At 38.5% G+C, this 18,940-nt stretch overlaps 3 protein-coding genes and 1 non-coding gene across 4 annotated transcripts; all 4 read right to left on the bottom strand.

Moving 5' to 3' along the window:
- Window positions 1-10,147: 10,147 nt before the first annotated feature.
- Window positions 10,148-11,275, bottom strand: LOC148545657 (uncharacterized). Its single transcript, XM_088500176.1, has 4 exons — window positions 10,826-11,275; window positions 10,652-10,738; window positions 10,409-10,537; window positions 10,148-10,318 (listed from the first exon to the last, which is right to left on the bottom strand). Exons 1-4 carry the CDS (start codon window positions 11,273-11,275, stop codon window positions 10,148-10,150), a joined length of 837 nt encoding a protein of 278 aa, XP_088356302.1.
- Window positions 11,276-11,578: 303 nt separating this feature from the next.
- LOC148545656 (uncharacterized) lies at window positions 11,579-13,073 on the bottom strand. Its single transcript, XM_088499081.1, has 10 exons — window positions 13,061-13,073; window positions 12,877-12,954; window positions 12,724-12,789; window positions 12,577-12,645; window positions 12,427-12,501; window positions 12,300-12,353; window positions 12,057-12,143; window positions 11,908-11,976; window positions 11,761-11,826; window positions 11,579-11,678 (listed from the first exon to the last, which is right to left on the bottom strand). Exons 2-10 carry the CDS (start codon window positions 12,951-12,953, stop codon window positions 11,579-11,581), a joined length of 663 nt encoding a protein of 220 aa, XP_088355207.1. The 5' UTR covers window position 12,954; window positions 13,061-13,073.
- A 201-nt stretch (window positions 13,074-13,274) lies between these two features.
- LOC110267037 (uncharacterized) lies at window positions 13,275-14,986 on the bottom strand. Its single transcript, XM_088499080.1, has 4 exons — window positions 14,970-14,986; window positions 13,970-14,245; window positions 13,394-13,856; window positions 13,275-13,284 (listed from the first exon to the last, which is right to left on the bottom strand). Exons 2-4 carry the CDS (start codon window positions 14,238-14,240, stop codon window positions 13,275-13,277), a joined length of 744 nt encoding a protein of 247 aa, XP_088355206.1. The 5' UTR covers window positions 14,241-14,245; window positions 14,970-14,986.
- Window positions 14,987-17,138: 2,152 nt separating this feature from the next.
- On the bottom strand, window positions 17,139-17,246 carry LOC148545655 (small nucleolar RNA R71). The gene has a single exon (XR_015900235.1). It is a non-coding gene; the product is annotated as a small nucleolar RNA R71 (small nucleolar RNA).
- Between the last annotated feature and the right edge of the window lie 1,694 nt (window positions 17,247-18,940).

Genomic DNA, 18,940 nt, shown 5'->3' with positions numbered 1-18,940 from the left:
AGCATGAGAAAGCATTTCTAGCATGATCTCTTCATTCCTCTTTCAAGGTTCAGAAGAGATCCAAGTATGAATAGCTTCTTTTCCAAGATAACTACCCAATTGGATGAAGATCGAAAGCTTTCTAGTAAAAACAAGAGAAAAGATAGAAGAAGGAGAATGAAAACTAATATCGATCCATCAAATTACAACAGAGCTCCCTATCCCAATGAAAGGGGTTTAGTTGTTCATGAAAGGGGTTTAGTTGTTCATAGCTCTGGAAAATGAAAACCAAGATGGAGAATACATGATAAAAGTAAAACTAGAAGTGCAGAGAAAGTAAAATACAGAGAGTAGTTCTATGCCAAAGGCTCCCTAAAATTTTCAACTCCCTAACTAATTCAAAGCTACTCCTATATATACTACTCTTCTCATCTTCTAGTTGGCTCTTCAAGTCTTGGGTATGGGCCTCTGAATCATGAGTTTGAAGCAGTTATCCTTTTCATTGGGCTTAGCTTTACTTGCAGAGAGAAAAGGTGAAGTATGCACGGACTTTGACTCAGGACGTTAGTGGTGTCAACGTTAAGTGAAAGTGTGGGTTCGAGAACGTTAGTGACAATCACCTTTTTCACTAACGTTCCTAACCCAAATATGATCACATTGACTTCAACGTTAGTGGCACTAACGTGACCACTAAAGTTGCCTCTTAGTCCTTCGCGCACGTTATTGGGACTTACCTTTCCCAATAACGTGGAGAGTCCTCCCTTGTCCCTACGTTAGAGTCCACGTTAACTAGGTTAACGTGGCTTCTAACGTAGCAGTGCCAATTCTTCGAGAACATTAGTGACATTTACCTTTGTCACTAACGTTCCAATGTGCCCCTATTTCCCACGTTAGAGTCCACGTTAACTAAGTTAACGTGGCTTCTAACGTAGTCATGCTAGCCATCTCCAACGTTAGTGACAAAGGTGAGTGTCACTAACATTGGCTCATCATCTCTTTATCCACGTTAGCTTCCACGTTAACTTAGTTAACGTGGGAGTTAACGTTGCTCATGGTGGCTCTTGGTGGTTCACCCCAACGTTAGTGACAAAGGTAAGTGTCACTAACGTTGGCTATCAATTGCTCTCTCCACGTTAGCTTCCACGTTAACTAAGTTAACGTGGGAGCTAACGTGGCTTATGGAGGCTTGGCCAACGTTAGTGACAAAGGTGAATGTCACTAACGTTGGCTTCTCTTTTTCTTCTTAACGTTAGAGTTCACGTTAACTAAGTTAACGTGGCTCTTAACGTGGCCACTTATGAGCTTGGTCTAACGTTAGTGACAAAAGTAAGTATCACTAACGTTGGCTCCATTTTCTTTCTTCCACGTTAGAGTTCACGTTAACTTAGTTAACGTGACTCTTAACGTGGGTTATGATGGCTTCGAGAGTGTTATTGGCGATTACTTTTCTCATTAACGTTGCAAGCTAGCTCCCATTCCACGTTAGTGGTCACGTTAGTTAGACTAACGTGGCTGCTAACGTGGTTCTTCCTTGCTTCCTTTGTCCTGAAATCAAGCAATAAAGTGCATCAAAGTTCTAATCTAAATCATGAGACATGCATCCTCTAATTTGTCATATAATTCATGCAAAATTCTCATGAAATCATGTAAAGTGCACAATGTATGCTTGAATCAAGATGTAAGTGAATATCTACCCAAAACTAGCTTATTTTCTAAGAAAATGCATGAAACTACCTTAAAAACAGTAAAGAAAAGGTCAGTGAAATTGGCCAAAATGCCCTGGCATCACAACACCAAACTTAAAGCTTGCTTGTCCCTAAGCAAGTACTGGAACAAGAGAATGATGAATGGAATGCCAAGAGAAATGAGTCATTGTTGTGGAAGTCATGTTCCTGGTTTTATGGTGGTTTCATGCATAGCAACTTAGGTTCATTCCTTCACTGGCTTTCAGACCTTTATCATGTTCTAGAATACTCACTTGATTGCATCCCATGAGACTTTTATTCATTGATCCTTTTGTTGTCATTTCAGGGCTTATTTGTGTTCTTAGGCTAAGTGCTCTGTAAGGGGGCAACTCTTTAGAATAAGCTTTCATCCAACACTCCCGAACCAGTTGGTTCAAGGTGCTAGGTGTTGAAGCACCCCTAAGGACTTACTTCCTCAAGTCTCTCCCCCATACATACACACCACAGGCACATGGTTTGTTTATTTTCTTTCCTTGAGGTCTTGGTGTCCAGCACCTCTTTGGGTTACTAAATGTTCTGTAGCAAAGATTGCTCTTGATAGTGGACTTTCAGTTGATAATCCCGGGTTAGTTAACCCAAGTTACCAGGTGATAAAGCACCCTTGAGAGCTTAGTAATCCAAGCAGATCCTTGGTACAGGAACACCACAGACACATCCCTTAAGACTCAAACCCTTGGTGCCTAGCCTCTTTTCTTGCTATTTTTCTTTTATTCTTCAACTTTGATTGTTCTTTCCCTTTTTCTTATTAAGATCTTGTTATTTAGCTAGTCTCATGGGGTGTGTTCAAGCATATGATTCATGACAGATAGTTGTCTTCCCACCTTGTGGTTGAACCAACTTAGCTAACTTATGACCACACCACAAACTCAGGAACTTACTCCATAGTATGAGCTCTACTCTGGTCTTTTATAAAACACTCATTCTCTTTTCATTTGATTCAAAAGGACAAGCATACAAGTAAGTAAGGAAATGATGCAGTAATGACATTCAGACTAGCAATCCTAGACCTAAGCAATGAAAAACTTAAAAGACAGAATTTAAAAGGGTTCCAACTAACGAGTAACTATTAATCAAAAGTGCATTCGGACTTCCAACTTTCAACATTCTAAGTACATGGAATTAAGTAACAATACAACCTTCGGGTGATGGTTTCTAGTTGCCCTCTTTTTGTCATCATCCTATTCTTTGCTACCTCACTTCCTTGGATGAAGGTGCACCATTTCCTCATAAGATTCCTGCAAAGTTATTGGAAGTTGCTTGTTCCCAAAGCACTTGAGAAATAGTTAGCTTGCATGTATGCTTGTGACTTCTGAACTTAATTTGGTGTGTGAACACCAAACTTAGTTCTTTGCCCAGTACAAAACCTTGCATATATGCAGAGAACCTCATATATTGTTATTAACAAAACAATTATTAACTAAAGTCTAACTACATTTAAGTGGTTTCCCTTGATTGGTTGGAGCTAGCAATGTGCTTTGGGAGTGGAGTGTGATTCTAACTAAGATCCTTGGTGGAACACCAAACTTAGAATTACACTCTCACTCTTGGATTGTTTTGGTGTGGAACACCAAACTTAGCTCCTCGCAATACATGGGAAACAACTTGTGACCTTTATTGAAATAAAGATGAAAAGGAAACTACCTGAGGTTGGGTTGCCTCCCAACAGAGGGCTCTTTTATCGTCGCTAGCTCGACGATTCCTCAATTACTTGAGATGATACTTTACTCTGGGGTTTTCCCCCATGTTGCCCATATAATGTTTGAGTCTTTGTCCGTTCACAGTGAACGTCCTCTCTGAACCTTCATCCATGATTTCTATGTGCCCATATGGCGAGACCTTTGTGACAAGGTGATGAGCGGATAATTTATACGCTTTTTGGCATTGTTTTTAGTATATTTTTAGTAGGATCTAGTTACTTTTAGGGACGTTTTCATTAGTTTTTATGTTAAATTCACATTTCTGGACTTTACTATGAGTTTGTGTGTTTTTCTGTGATTTCAGGTATTTTCTGACTGAAATTGAGGGACTTGAGCAAAAATCATATTCAGAGGTTGAAGAAGGACTGCTGATGTTGTTGGATTCTGACCTCCCTGCACTCAAAGTGGATTTTCTGGAGCTACAGAACTCGAAATGGCGAGCTTCCAATTGAGTTGGAAAGTAGACATCCAGGGCTTTCCAGCAATGTATAATAGTCCATACTTTGTCCAAGTTTAGATGACGCAAACTGGCGTTCAACGCCAGCTCTCTGCCCAATTCTGGCGTCCAGCGCCAGAAACAAGTTGCAAAGTGGAGTTCAATACCCAAACTGGCACAAAAGCTGGCGTTCAACTCCAAGAAGGACCTCTACACGTGCAACACTCAAGCTCAGCCCAAGCACACACCAAGTGGGTCCCGGAAGTGGATTTATGCATCAATTACTTACTTCTGTAAACCCTAGTAGCTAGTTTATTATAAATAGGACCTTTTACTATTGTATTAGACATCTTTGAATCGGAGGAATCATCTTTGGACGCCTGGTTCTTAGATCAGAGGGGCTGGCCATTCGGCCATGCCTGGACCTTTCACTTATGTATTTTTAATGGTAGAGTTTCTACTCTCCATAGATTAAGGTGTGGAGCTCTGCTGTTCCTCAAAGATTAATGCAAAGTACTATTGTTTTCTATTCAATTCATCTTATTTCGCTTCTAAGATGTTCATTCGCACTTCAACCTGAATGTGATGAACGTGACAATCATCATCATTCCCCATGAACGCGTGCCTGACAACCACTTCCGTTCTACTTTCGATTGAATGAGTGTCTCTTAGATCTCTTAACCAGAATCTTCGTGGCATAAGCTAGATTGATGGTAGCATTCAAGAGAATCCAGAAAGTCTAAACCTTGTCTGTGGTATTCCGAGTAGGATTCAATGATTGAATGACAGTGACGAGCTTCAAACTCGCGATTGCTGGGCGTAGTGACAGACGCAAAAGGATAGTAAATCCTATTCCAGTATGATCGAAAACCGACAGATGAATAGTCGTGCCGTGACAGGGTGCGTTGACCATGTTCACTGAGAGGATAGGATGTAACCATTAACAAGGGTGATGCCTCCAGACGATTAGCCGTGCCGTGACAGGGCATTTGGATCATTTTCCCGAGAGAAGACCGGAAGTAGCCATTGACAATGGTGATGCATTACATAAAGCCAGCCATGGAAAGGAGTAAGACTGATTGGATGAAGATAGCAGGAAAGCAGAGGTTCAGAGGAACGAAAGTATCTCTATTCGCTTATCTGAAATTCTCACCAATGATTTACATAAGTATTTCTATCACTATTTTATTAATTATTTTCGAAAACCCCATTACTATTTTATATCCGCCTGACTGAGATTTACAAGGTGACCATAGCTTGCTTCATACCAACAATCTCCGTGGGATTCGACCTTTACTCACGTAAGGTATTACTTGGACGACCCAGTGCACTTGCTGGTTAGTTGTGCGAAGTTGTGAACCATGGTATTGGCATCATGTTTTTGGCGCCATTACCAGGGAAAGAAAGAGCGATGAATTTTACATAATCAAAGTGTAGTCACAATTTCTGCGCACCAAGTTTTTGGCGCCGTTGCCGGGGATTGTTCAAGTTTGGACAACTGACGGTTCATCTTGTTGCTCAGATTAGGTAATTTCCTTTTTGTTTTATTTTCAAAAATTTTTCAAAAAAATCTTTCAAAAATTTCTTCCTTGTTTTCGAAAAAAAAAATTGTTTTCAAAAATATATTTTTCTTCAAAATTTTTAAGAATGAATTCTAGTGTTTCATATAACATGTTTTAGCTTGGCTGGCTATTAAGCCATGTCTAACTCCCAGGATTTTGATTGAGGACTATGAATTCATTGCTTCCTTTTTCCCAAATATTTTCGAAAAAAATTAAAAGAAAATACAAAAAAATTTAGAAAATCATAAAAAAATCAAAAATATTTTTGTGTTACGGAAAAGCTCTGCATACAAGCCCTAATGGCTTGTATGCCATACAAGTTCATTAAAAAATAAGATCAAAATACGCGCTGCTTCAGGTACGTTGATTACACGCGCTATATAACATCGCGCGTATATCTAACTACCAGATTTAAAATATTTCTTTCCCTTTTCGTTTTCGTTATTTTGAGATTTCGTTCTTCTTCTTCTCCCGCGTTTACCCTCCTTCTTCTCCATTGTTCTTTTCTTCTCCTTTTCTCACTAGCATCTTCTTCGTTTAGGTTACCTTTGTCTCTCTCTGCAACTCCATCTTCGTTTTCTATTTTTGATTTGTTGTTTTTCGAAATCAAATTTTGATCTCGTTTTGAAGATAATGGATCATTCAACCTCAGATTGTCATCTGAATGCAGGCGAAGTGGATTATGAGTCAGAATCTAACGAAGTCCCTGAGGTTTGATTTACATAGGATTAGTATGAAATTTCTTTCAGTAATTTGTATAGCATTGTGTAGTTGAAAAATTACTGAACATTACTGTGAAAGTAACACGTTTACGTGAATCTGTCGATTCAATGTATTAGTTGTGATTAATTACCTGGAATTTGTAGCAGACGCTCGGGTGTAGATCAATTCTTGTTTGGGTGTACTTTAGCTAGAAGTGTGGGTGTATCTACACTTTACTGGTTTTTTGTTATTTTAATTTACTTGTTGTTGTTCAGCTGTATTATAACAGACATGATTAGGTGTGTTTTTAGAACTGTATTATATCTGCATGCTGTGTATTTACAGTTTATGGCTTTAAAAGTCATTCTGTTGTTGAGTTGTTGCGGTTAGGGTGTATCGTATTAGACATGATTGGGTGTATTTTAATCATATCTATGGGTGTATTTACAGTTCTGACACGGTGTATTTTGCAGCCTCTCTCAGTTGTTGATGACGAGCTTGTTCCAAAGGTCGGAATGACCTTTACCACCCTTGAAGATGCTGGAAAATTTTACAGGAACTACGCCAAGGCTGCAGGTTTCTCTACAAGAGTTCGGTGCACAAATAGGAAGGGAAACGAGATTAAGAACCAACTGATTACATGTAGCAGAGAGGGAAAATGGAAATCTAAAATATCTCCGACCGAGAAGACCAATCCGACAGCCGGTCTAAACTGTCCTGCAAGAATTTATATACACACATTGAAGGATGTCGGTGCTTGGATCATTTCAAAGGTTGTGCTGGATCATTCACACCCCTGCTGTCCAAGCAAAGCAGAGATGCTCAAACAGCACAGGGAACTAAGCATGTCCATTCGTCGTACGATAGAGAATAACGAGGAGGCCGGTATCAGACCAAGCAAAACCTACCAATCATTTGTTGCTGCTGCCGGGGGTCACCGCGAGTTAAATTTTATCGAAAAGGACGTGAGGAATTACATTACCAGGGAAGTGCGGAATGTTTCCGAACAAGAAGATGCAAAGGAATTCGGGAAATATTTGTTAAGAATGAAAGAGAAGAATCCGAATTTCTTTTTTGAGCTCCAACTCGAAGAGGATCAATCGATTAAGCTGGCTTTTTGGGCTGATGCAAGAAGCAGAGCCGCCTTTGAGTATTTCGGAGACGTCATTTCATTCGACACCACCTACAATACAAACAGGTAACAAACTGTCCCTGTTTATGATGCCAAATTAATTTATTTTTACGAATCCGCAGTAGAGGTGTATATTGGCTGTTTCATTGGGTGTATGCGAAGCATTTGTTAGGGTGTAGCTAATGATTTTGCATTCTGGACCATGGTAATTTGTTTCAGGTATAATTTGGTCTGTGGTTCTTTTGTCGGGGTGAATCACCACGGTCAATCAACACTTCTCGGATGCTCTTTGATGAAGAACGAAGAAATTGAATCATTCAAATGGTTATTTCAAAGCTGGCTTCGTTGCATGGGAGGAAACGCTCCGAAAGGGTTTCTCACCGATCAGTGCGCATCCATGAAAAGGGCTTTAGAGGCCTGTATGCCAACAACAGTTCACCACTGGTGCATTTGGCACATCATGAAGAAGATTCCAAGCAAATTAAACGGGTACAAGGGACATGCCGATATCGAACAAGAAATGAGCCAAGTTGTTTGGAACTCTCAAAGCAAAGACTCATTCGATAGGAATTGGAACGATTTTCTGCTGAATTTTGGTCTTGGGGACAACAAGTGGCTTTCAGGTAATGTCTTTTTAAAATCTGCATCAGAGGTGTAAGTTGCATGTTTTCTCGGGTGTATTTATAGACTGTCTTTGGGTGTATTATGCAGATCTGTACGAAGACCGTCACATATGGGTTCCTATCTATCTGGATCACCATTTCTGGGCAGGGATGAGAAGCACACAAAGGAGCGAGAGCATGCATTCATTTTTTAACAAGTATATCACCCGGAACAGCTCGCTTATTCAGTTCGTCAAACAATACGATAATTGCCTCGGAAGCAGGGAGCAAGCAGAGAGAGAATCAGATGCTGCAGATTTTCATACGGTCATACCGTGTGCAACGAAATCCTGCATTGAAGCTCAGTTTCAAGATGCGTACACTCACGCAAAGTTTAGGGAAGTCCAAGCGCAATTCAGAGGAAAGGCGAATTGCATCACCAGACTGAAGAATTCCGCTCTAGGCTATTCAGTATACGAAGTCGGAGAACAAGTTTCCAGCTCAATATTCAACAAGTTCGTGGTTACTTACGACTCGGTTGCAGCCGAGGTAAAATGCCATTGCTTATTATTCGAGTCGAGAGGGATACTGTGCCGTCACGCACTAAGCGTGTTAAGCTTCGAACAAGTAAGCCAAGTGTCACCGAGATACATACTGGAACGATGGAGCAAGAAGGTAAAGAGGCGACACACACACATCAAGAGCAGCCACGACGAGCCACTAATGGAGCCAAGAAGCAAGAGGTTCGACCAATTGGTTTTTCGTTCGCAAAATATATGCGAATTTGCCTCCGAATCGGAGGAGCTGACTGCAATTCTGCACCGCGCGTACGATAACGTCATGGCCGAGATGGAAGCATTAAAAGCCAAAAGGAAGGGGACATCTTCTTTATCCCACGAAGACGCCAACTTGGAATCCGTTAACGAGCTTCAAAGCCCGCCAAGGATTCGAACAAGAGGACGTCCAAAAAACAGGCTAGGTTCAAAGCTGGAGAAACAGATCGCAAATGCCACAAAGAAGAAGAAGACGAAAGTTTTAAGCGAGGTAAAAGTAATGTTCTTTAAATTTGTGGCGATTGAGTTTATTTTTCTCGTTAATAGTTTAGGTAATGTGTGTATGTTATATTTCAGATAAACCTGTTTGATGCTGCATCAGCGGCGCATTCAAATTGCAGCCAATATCAAGGACACGTTATGAGTTATCAGTTCAGGGTACCAGCAGCAGGGGATAACTGGTTGGGTGTATAGTATTACAGAATATGGGTGTAAAAGCACTGTTATTTCGGGTGTATTTTCGTTAATTCACAATTTAGATATAAATATAAAACAAAAGCTGTAAAAATTCTCAGGTTATGGGTTTATATTTGATTTGATGTTTTTCTTCATATTTTAGTACATGTAATTCATACATTTTGAATACAGCGCAGACAGTTTGGGTGTATATTTAATACAACCTTGGGTGTATTATTAGACTTGCGTTGGGTGTAGCATTTTATAATTTGTGTTTTTTCCTTCATATTTTAGCACCTGTAATACAGCTTTTGAATACATCACAGACAGTTTACCAGCACAGATAGTTTAACTATGGGAAAAAATATACATGGAATAGAAGTTGTAGATAAATGGCAAATATTTACATCATTTGTTCAATTTACAAACTACCCAGTTTTTATATCAGCAGAATTAATCTGACAAAACGGACTTAATAATATAGAGGATGGCTTCGACAACCTTATAGCACTACTCTCTCTAATTGCCTGATCTCTCTGGGTATTCATCTCACTGAATAGTATCCGGGATGCGTACTCCACTCTATAGTGGTCCACCTCCTCCTACAATAAAAAAGTATATTCTGTTTAAACAGCAATATTAATTCAGTAAAGTAATACAGAGTTATATGGTTCTAAAGACAGTTACCTGTGGCCAATTATCCCATTGATACTTCCCCTTTTTGATGTTTTCCGGCTCAATTATCTCCATCCACTTCATAACGTACACAGCGCAGTCATAGCTGAAAACAAAGAAAATAAATTACAAATCTCATTTACAAAAGTTTAATGATCAGACTCACAAATTTATACCTTGTTTTTTGGCCTGATATTTTAACATATGGTGATTTAATTTCCTTCTCCCTCTCCCCTTTCTGAAGAGGTTTCCCGCCGGCATATGTTATCAATCTTGAAAATACGTATCCCTTAAATACGAAAACAAATCAGTAATACACCCGAATGAATGGACAAGATACACCCAACTGAATGGACAATATACACCCATCACAAGTAACGAAATAGACCTATCTATTAAAGTAAAGAAGACAGAGGCAACTTACAGTGAATTTATTAATGGTCTTTCTCTCATCAGTGGGAGCTATTTTGTGTAGCGGGTCAAGTATTTGACATTTACGCTTTCTTGTATTTATCAGCCATAACCACCAATGCCCGGCGTAGCAGACAGGGGCAAAAATCTGAAGGATTCCCACACATTAACAGTGTGTTATTTTATTTTGCAAATAAGTAAATAAGCGTAGTAACAAATTTAGCAAACGAAAACTTACATATGGGTGCGAAGTTAATTTTTTTCTATCTATGAAGGGAATGAAACTCGGGTAGGCTTCCACCCTGAATTCCTTTTTCGTTTTTGGTGATACGAATTCCCCGTTTGGGTGATCCGAAAGCGCCATGCACTGCAAGAATGGGAAACGAGAAATGAAATACTAAACTTACACCCAATGGAACGTGACAAATACACCCAAATCAATACAGAAAATACACCCGAAGTTCGTAGAAGTAACACTTACCACAATATCGGGGGGGAGACAGTATATTTGTTCTTGAAATCTCTTTTCATTTTTGTTGTTGAGGATGAGGCAGACGGCAGATACAATCTAGAAATATATGCCGAAATCAATTTTACATTAATAAGCATTGTAATTGACTTTGGTGTAAAAACAGTAATCTTATTCTAATATTACCTGAGATTCTATATCACTTTTTGCCTGGAGGGAAGCAAGGTGCATTCTTATCAAAATGTATTCTCCTTGGCCAATCAGAGTGCACATCTCCTCATACTCGTTAGTATTTCCATCTGCATCTTCCTTCAGTCTCGTCCCCCAGATGTAGCACTTTTGTTTCATATCATCCGTAATCTGATATAATCCCCGAGGAGTTTCAAACTTTGCAGAACTTTCTCCCCCAGTCTCCCTCTGAATTTGTGGACTTGTGTTTTTTCCCTTCGTCGCGCTGCTTGCTATTCTTTGGACCAAACTGTCCAATTGTTCTATCAAATTCGCAGCTTCTGGAGATTTTTCCCTTTCTGTCTCCTGTGTTGACGCCCCCTCCTGGCTTGAATCAGTCAATCCAAGGCTGAATGATGGCACCCCTGGATCTGTTTTAGGAACATAGGAAGCTGTCCGTGCCATCATCAACAGAACAGCAGCGTCTTCTGCGTCTGGATGACTGCGTCATCATGTATAAGAATAAGAATAAGAATAAGAATATACAGATGATAAGGAAAGATTGATTTTAGTCTGATGAACTTACACTTTAGTTGGAGCTGGGGGAACCGTGGGTGTGGTCTCTTGAAGTTGTTTGGGGGTTTCAGGAGTGCTGCACAGTTACAAAAAATTAATCACGTCGTAAAAGAAACTAATCAGGAACAATATACACCCAAACTGTTAGCTAATATACACCCAAACTCCAAACAAATATACACTCAATACTATTTCTTACGTTTCCGTAGTCCCTTCAATCTGTAGCATAGGGGTTGGTTCAAAATCTGTCTCTGTGGTTGTTTGGGATGCCGGCACAAAAACCTGAATCGGGACTCTAAACAAGAAGAAAAATGAAAGGTTAACAACGCCTTTGAAAATAATAAGGTTATAAGGTTGAATATTATTGTAAAACTCACATTGCAAGCGCTTCGGACGGTGTCTGTTCCCTCACAACCATCATATTCGAATCAGACGGACTCAACCTAAAATACACCCAAAGAAATTCAAGAAATACACCCGAACAATTCAAAAAGAAGACAGGCTTTGTTTTTTTGAGAACTTACATACTTGCAGTTTTTGCTTTTTTTTCCTGCCTTTTTTTTCTTGAATAAAATAATAAAGGGCTTTTTTTTCTAAAAAAAAATATATACAGAATTAGAAGTAGAAGGGTAATAGAAGAACAAAAGTAACGGTTATTTGAAAGAGAAATTACATGCTCTGTGACGGCTGGTTTACACTACTCTGTTCTGTGTTTCCTTGAGAGGAAGGAGCATCAGTTCCCAAGTTCACAGCCGGTATTCTAAGACAGATTTGATCCAAGCAACACAACAAAGTTAATATTCCAACTTATTAGACAACATACACCCAACTTGATCCACTCAATACACCCAAATGGTACCACAAGACACACCCAATTCATGATAACAAGATTTTATTAAATAATAAAGCTTCTTACGTTTCAGACGACACATAGCGACCTTCTGTCGATCGCAGGTCAGGTTGGTTCTCCCTGCGAAACAAGAAACAATTATTAGCATGCAAAACACAACAAAATATGAAATAGACAGTCCATCAAGACATACCCCTCTGCAGCAGATTTATCAACATTTTGCCCTAGCCATTCATCCAGTTCGTCACTTGATATTTCATATGTCTCACTACATTCATAAAGGAAGATGTTAACAAAAATAATTACGACGATAGACGGTAATATAGCTTACGAGGTACTGTACCCGTCAAAGTATTGGTCTTCTTTAGGAGGTGAATCCTCCACGAGAACTTTTTTCTTTTTTGGTTGTGTTCTGGGTGGAAAAAAAAGAGTACCAATCAGAAATAAAAAATTAATTTTATCACAGAATATTATGCAAAGAAGTGCTTACTTTTTTGGTGTTGTTTTTGTTTTTTTCTTCTCCTTCTCCTTCTCTGCAGGTGATGATTCTTCACTCCTATAAGTTAATAACAGACACTTCAGTTAATACACGAAATCTTTATAATGAAGCCAAAAGAAAGGAGTAATAATTTCAGGACATTACTCATCACTTTGTTCAGATTCAGATTCTGAATCAGAATCTGGCTCCTCTTGCCTCTGCTTTCTTTTTCTGGAGTCCATTCTGGAAGGCAAACAGTGATTATTTAGAACATATTAAAATACACCCAACGTGATCAACAAGATACACCCAACTCGAAAAAGAAATTACACCCAAGTATGGTACTTACTTTTTCCCCTTTTTGATGTGTTGTTTTCTTGCTGAATCCTCCGAGTCTTGTTGAGTCTCAGACTCAGAGGTAGAAGTGTCACTGTCAGTAGCTGTTTCTGTCTCCGAAGACGATGTTGGACTCGCCTTCCTTTTTTTTGTTTTTTTGATTTCTTGTTTTTTTTCTTTTTTTTCTTTTTCTTTCATTTTTTCTCTTGCTCTTGTCTCCGCCATCTTCACAATTCCCTGAAACATGAGATATTTTAGCTAGCAGCATTCAGGTAAATATAGAAGCAACATATTATGTTTACTTACCAAAATTTCTTCTTTTTCTGCAGTCATTCTTTCCACCAACTTCTCCTTAGTCCAGTTGGCAATCCAAGGCTTTGGTGGTCTTTCAGCCCTCTTCTTGCCTTTGTTTTCAGAAAGATGAAAGTATATTATCATGAGGGCAAAGAGGCAGCCATCAATTGCCTTCTTCTTCTTATCCTGGTAGTCTGTGATGCCTTTGATCAAGAAGGTCAAAACATGCGCCCCCCAGTTTCTCTCCGATATGCCGTCCATCTTAAAAATTGGGGCGAGGTGCACGGGCGATATTTTGTTTATCGTCGTTAGCAAAAGGAACGCCATCTGTATGTAGAGGATGAATATCCTCTTGAACATCAGGCGTTCCTCTTCGCTGCCAACGCCGATTTCCATCATTTCATCGGTAAGACTTTTGAGGGTCTTACCCTGGAATCTTCTATAAATTATTTTGTCATCATCAGAAAGTTGCTTATAAAGTTGCTTATACTCAACTTTCTCAGGAAACAGATTTCCTACAAAAAAGAAAACAACAAAGTATCAAAATCGGTTCAAAAACACCCAAGCATCAACCTTAAATACACCCAAGCATGAACTTAATATACACCTATAATTTTGAGCTAGTTACCTGTTGCATTGATGCCAAGCGCATCACCTATTGTCTTTGGTGTTATTTGGAAAGAACCATATCCTGTCTTCAGTTTGTTCTCCCCAAGTTTGAAGTTGTTTGCCAGTTCCCTTAAGAGTTGGTGATCCACCCTTAGAGGTGGGACATGCATCAACCCACCAAATCCGAGATCCCTGACAATTGCCTTCTTCTCCTCAGCCATGTTTCTGAACTTATCACTCAGGAGATGTGTGGCACACTTAAGGTCTTTCGTTTGGTTTCTTGCTGCCATTTTGTCTGAAACAAAAAATACACACAAATATATTCCCATTAGTAACAGTAAGATACACCCATATGTAAGAATCAGATACACCCATTGATAACAGTGAGATACACCCATTGAAATTATTCAGATACATTCATATATATCAGTCAAACATGTTTCAATATCAAGCAACATTACAAGGTCTAATAACAGTAAGATACACCCATATGTAAGAATCCGATACACTCATTGTTAACAGGGAGATACACCCATAGATATTATTCATATAAATCCATATATATCAGTCAGTTATCACTCAAACATGCTTCAATATCAAATTAATTCAGATATCAGTAAGATACACGCATATATGAGTCAGATACACCCATTGATAAGAGTAAGATACACCCATATGTAAGAATCAGATACACCCATTGATAACAGTGAGATACACCCATTGAAATTATTCAGATACATTCATATATATCAGTGAGATATCACTCAAACATGCATCAATATCAAGTCACATTACAAGTTCAAACAGTATACAACCCCCAATCTACGGAATAAAGCCCCAAAAATCAACAACAGTAGCAAGAGAACTTAGAACAAGAATGTAGAACGACGTAAAACTTAGAAGAATGACGTAGAACTTAGAACAGTGTGACAAAGAAGCAAGAATAATAGCACAGTAAACCCTAGAGAAGAACGACGTAGAAGAAAACTAAAATTGGGAGGTTTTCTTGATGAACTTACGTTGAGTGTATTTGCTTCGTTTTGTCTTCAGATTCTTCACGGAGAGTTTGATGTTGTTTTGATGGAGGTTTCGAACAACGATTTCTATATTTTGAACTTTGATTTTTGCTCGAAATTGGGAGTGTTTCCTTGGTTTCGAAGCGTTTTGAGAAGTGGAAGAAGTGGAGGAAGTGGAAGAGTCTGCCATACGTAACTGTTTGTGTTGAGCGCGTGATTTTGACGCGCCATGTTATGCTTCCTTATGCGCGTGTCTTCGATTTGGGCTGGGCCAACTTGGAAGCTTGGATACTTGTATGTGTAGCAGGCCCGTTCTTGTTTGAGTCTTGAGTCATGTTATAAGTTTGGTGTTAATTGCATGTGCATCTTGCATTTTTTGAAAATTCTCATGCATTCATAGTGTTCTTCATGATCTTCAAGTTGTTCTTGGTAAGTCTTCTTGTTTGATCTTTGCATTTGCATGTTTTGTGTCTTTTCGTGTTTTTCATATGCATTCCTGAATTCTTTATGTCTAAGCATTAAAGAATTCTATGTTTGGTGTCTTACATGTTTTCTTTGCATTAAAAATTTTTCAAAAATATGTTCTTGGTGTTCATCTTAACATTCATAGTGTTCTTGGTGTTAATCTTGACATTCATAGCATTCTTGCATGCATTCATTGTTTTGATCCATCAGTTTCTTGTTTTTCTCTCTCTTCATTAAAAATTAAAAAATAAAAAAAATATCTTTCCCTTTTTCTCTCTCATAAATTCGAAAATTAGATTTGACTTTTTCAAAAATTTTTAAAATCTAGTTGTTTTTATGAGTCAAATCAAATTTTCAATTTAAAAATATTATCTTTTTCAAAATCTTTTTCAAAAATCAAATCTTTTTCATAGTTATTTTCGAAAATTCCAAAAATATTTTTCAAAAATCTTTTTCTTATTTTTATATCAAATTTTCGAAAATAACAATAACAATTAATGTTTTGATTCAAAAATTTCAAGTTTGTTACTTACTTCTTAAGAAAGATTCAAACTTTAAGTTCTATAATCATATCTTGTGATTTCTTGTGAATCAAGTCATTAATTGTGATTTAAAAAAAAAATCAAACCTTTTTCAAAACCAATTTCAATCATATCTTTTCAAAAATATCTTCTTATCTTATCTTTTTCAAAAAAAAAATGATTTCAAAATATCTTTTCTAACTTCTTAACTTCTTATCTTTTCAAAATTTGTTTCAACTAACTAACTAACTTTTTGTTTGTTTCTTATCTTTTTCAAAACCACCTAACTAACTCTCTCTCTCTAATTTTCGAAAACATCTTCCCTCTTTTTCAAAATTTCTTTTTAATTAATTAATTATTTTAATTTTTAATTTTAATTTTCGAAAATTACTAACCTTTTTCAAAAACTGTTTTCGAAAATCACTAACTCCTTTTCAAAAATTATTTTCGAAAATCCTCTCCCTCTCTCATCTTATTCTATTTATTTATTCATCTACTAACATCTCTTCCTCACATCACTCACCAAATTTGAACCCCCTCTTCTATCTGTGTTCGAATTTTTCTTCTTCTTCTTTTCTACTAACAATAAAGAACCTCCTTACTGTGACATAGAGGATTCCTCTTCTTTTCTTTTTCTCTTCTCTTTCTTATGAGCAGGGACAAAGAAAAAGGCATTCTTGTTGAAGCTGACCCAGAACCTGAAAGGACTCTGAAGAGGAAACTAAGAGAAGCTAAATTACAACAGTCCAGAGACAACCTTATTGAAAATTTCGAAAAAGTAAAGGAGATGGCAGCCGAACCCAACAAAAATAATGCAAGGAGAATGCTTGGTGACTTTACTGCACCTAATTCCAATCTACATGGAAGAAGCATCTCCATTCCTGCCATTGGAGCAAACAACTTTGAGCTGAAACCTCAGCTAGTTTCTCTGATGCAGCAGAACTGCAAGTTTCATGGACTTCCATCTGAAGATCCTTTTCAGTTCTTAACTGATTTCTTGCAGATCTGTGATACTGTTAAGATTAATAGAGTAGATCCTAAAATCTACAGGCTCATGCTTTTCCCATTTGCTGTAAGAGACAGAGCTAGAATATGGTTGGACTCTCAACCTAAAGATAGCCTGAACTCTTGGGATAAGCTGGTCACGTCTTTCTTAGCCAAGTTATTTCCTCCTCAAAAGCTGAGCAAGCTTAGAGTGGATATTCAAACCTTCAAACAAAAAGATGGTGAATCCCTCTATGAAGCTTGGGAAAGATACAAGCAGCTGACCAAAAAGTGTCCTTCTGACATGCTTTCAGAATGGACCATCCTAGATATATTCTATGATGGTTTATCTGAGCTATCAAAGATGTCATTGGATACTTCTGCAGGTGGATCCATTCACCTAAAGAAAACGCCTGCAGAAGCTCAAGAACTCATTGACATGGTTGCAAATAACCAGTTCATGTACACTTCTGAAAGGAATCCTGTGAATAATGGGACGCCTATAAAGAAGGGAGTTCTTGAAGTTGATACTCTGAATGCCATATTGGCTCAGAACAAAATATTAACTCAGCAAGTCAATATGATTTCTCAGAGTCTGAATGGAATGCAAGCTGCATCCAACAGTACTCAAGAGGCTTCTCCTTAAGAAGAAGCTTATGATCCTCAGAACCCTGCAATAGCAGAGGTGAATTACTTAGGTGAACCTTATGAAAACACCTATAACTCATCATGGAGAAATCATCCAAATTTCTCATGGAAGGATCAAAAGCCTCAACAAGGCTTTAATAATGGTGGAAGAAACAGGTTTAACAATAATAAACCTTTTCCATCATCCACTCAGCAACAGACAGAGAACTCTGAACAAAATACTTCTAATTTAGCAAATTTAGTCTCTGATCTATCTAAGGTCACTGTGAGTTTCATGAATGAAACAAGGTCTTCCATTAGAAATTTGGAAGCACAAGTGGGCCAGCTGAGTAAAAGGATCACTGAAATCCCTCCTAGTACTCTCCCAAGCAATACAGAAGAAAATCCAAAAGGAGAGTGCAAGGCCATTGATATAAGCACCATGGCCGAACCTGTAAGGGAAGGAGAGGACGTGAATCCCAAGGAGGAAGACCTCCTGGGACGTCCAGTGATCAATAAGGAGTTTCCCTCTGAGGAACCAAAAGACTCTGAGGCTCATCTAGAGACCATAGAGATTCCATTGAACCTCCTTATACCATTCATGAGCTCTGATGAGTATTCCTCTTCTGAAGAGAATGAGGATGTTACTGAAGAGCAAACTGCCAAGTTTCTTGGTGCAATCATGAAGCTGAATGCCAAATTATTTGGTATTAAAACTTGGGAAGATGAACCTCCCTTGTTTACCAATGAACTAAGTGATCTGGATCAACTGACATTGCCTCAGAAGAGACAGGATCCTGGAAAGTTCATAATACCTTGTACCATAGGCACCGTGATCTTTAAGGCTCTGTGTGACCTTGGTTCAGGAATAAACCTCATGCCCCTCTCTGTAATAGAGAAACTGGGAATCTATGGGGTGCAAGCTGCTAAAATCTCATTAGAGATGGCAGACAATTCAAGAAAACAGGCTTATGGACAAGTAGAGGACGTGTTAGTAAAGGTTGAAGGCCTTTACATCCCTGCTGATTTCATAGTCCTGGATACTGGAAAGGAAGAGGATGAATCCATCATCCTAGGAAGACCTTTCCTAGCCACAGCAAGAGCTGTGATTGATGTGGACAGGGGAGAATTAATCCTTCAAGTGAATGAGGACAACCTTGTGTTTACAACTCAAGGATCTCTCTCTGCATCCATGGAAAGGAAGCAGAAAAAGCTTCTCTCAAAGCAGAGTCAAACAAAGCCCCCACAGTCAAACTCTAAGTTTGGTGTTGGGAGGCCACAACCAAACTCTAAGTTTGGGGTTGAACTCCCATATCCAAACTCTAAGTTTGGTGTTGGAGAGTCTCAACAATGCTCTGAACATCTGTGAGGCTCCAT

Source organism: Arachis ipaensis, chromosome B9, assembly GCF_059453495.1.
Source record: "Arachis ipaensis isolate K30076 ecotype BB chromosome B9, ASM5945349v1, whole genome shotgun sequence".
In the NCBI taxonomy this organism is placed as follows: Eukaryota; Viridiplantae; Streptophyta; class Magnoliopsida; order Fabales; family Fabaceae; genus Arachis; species Arachis ipaensis.
The sequence above is the reverse complement of the archived record's forward strand: the minus strand, read 5'-3'. Positions and strand labels throughout refer to the sequence as shown.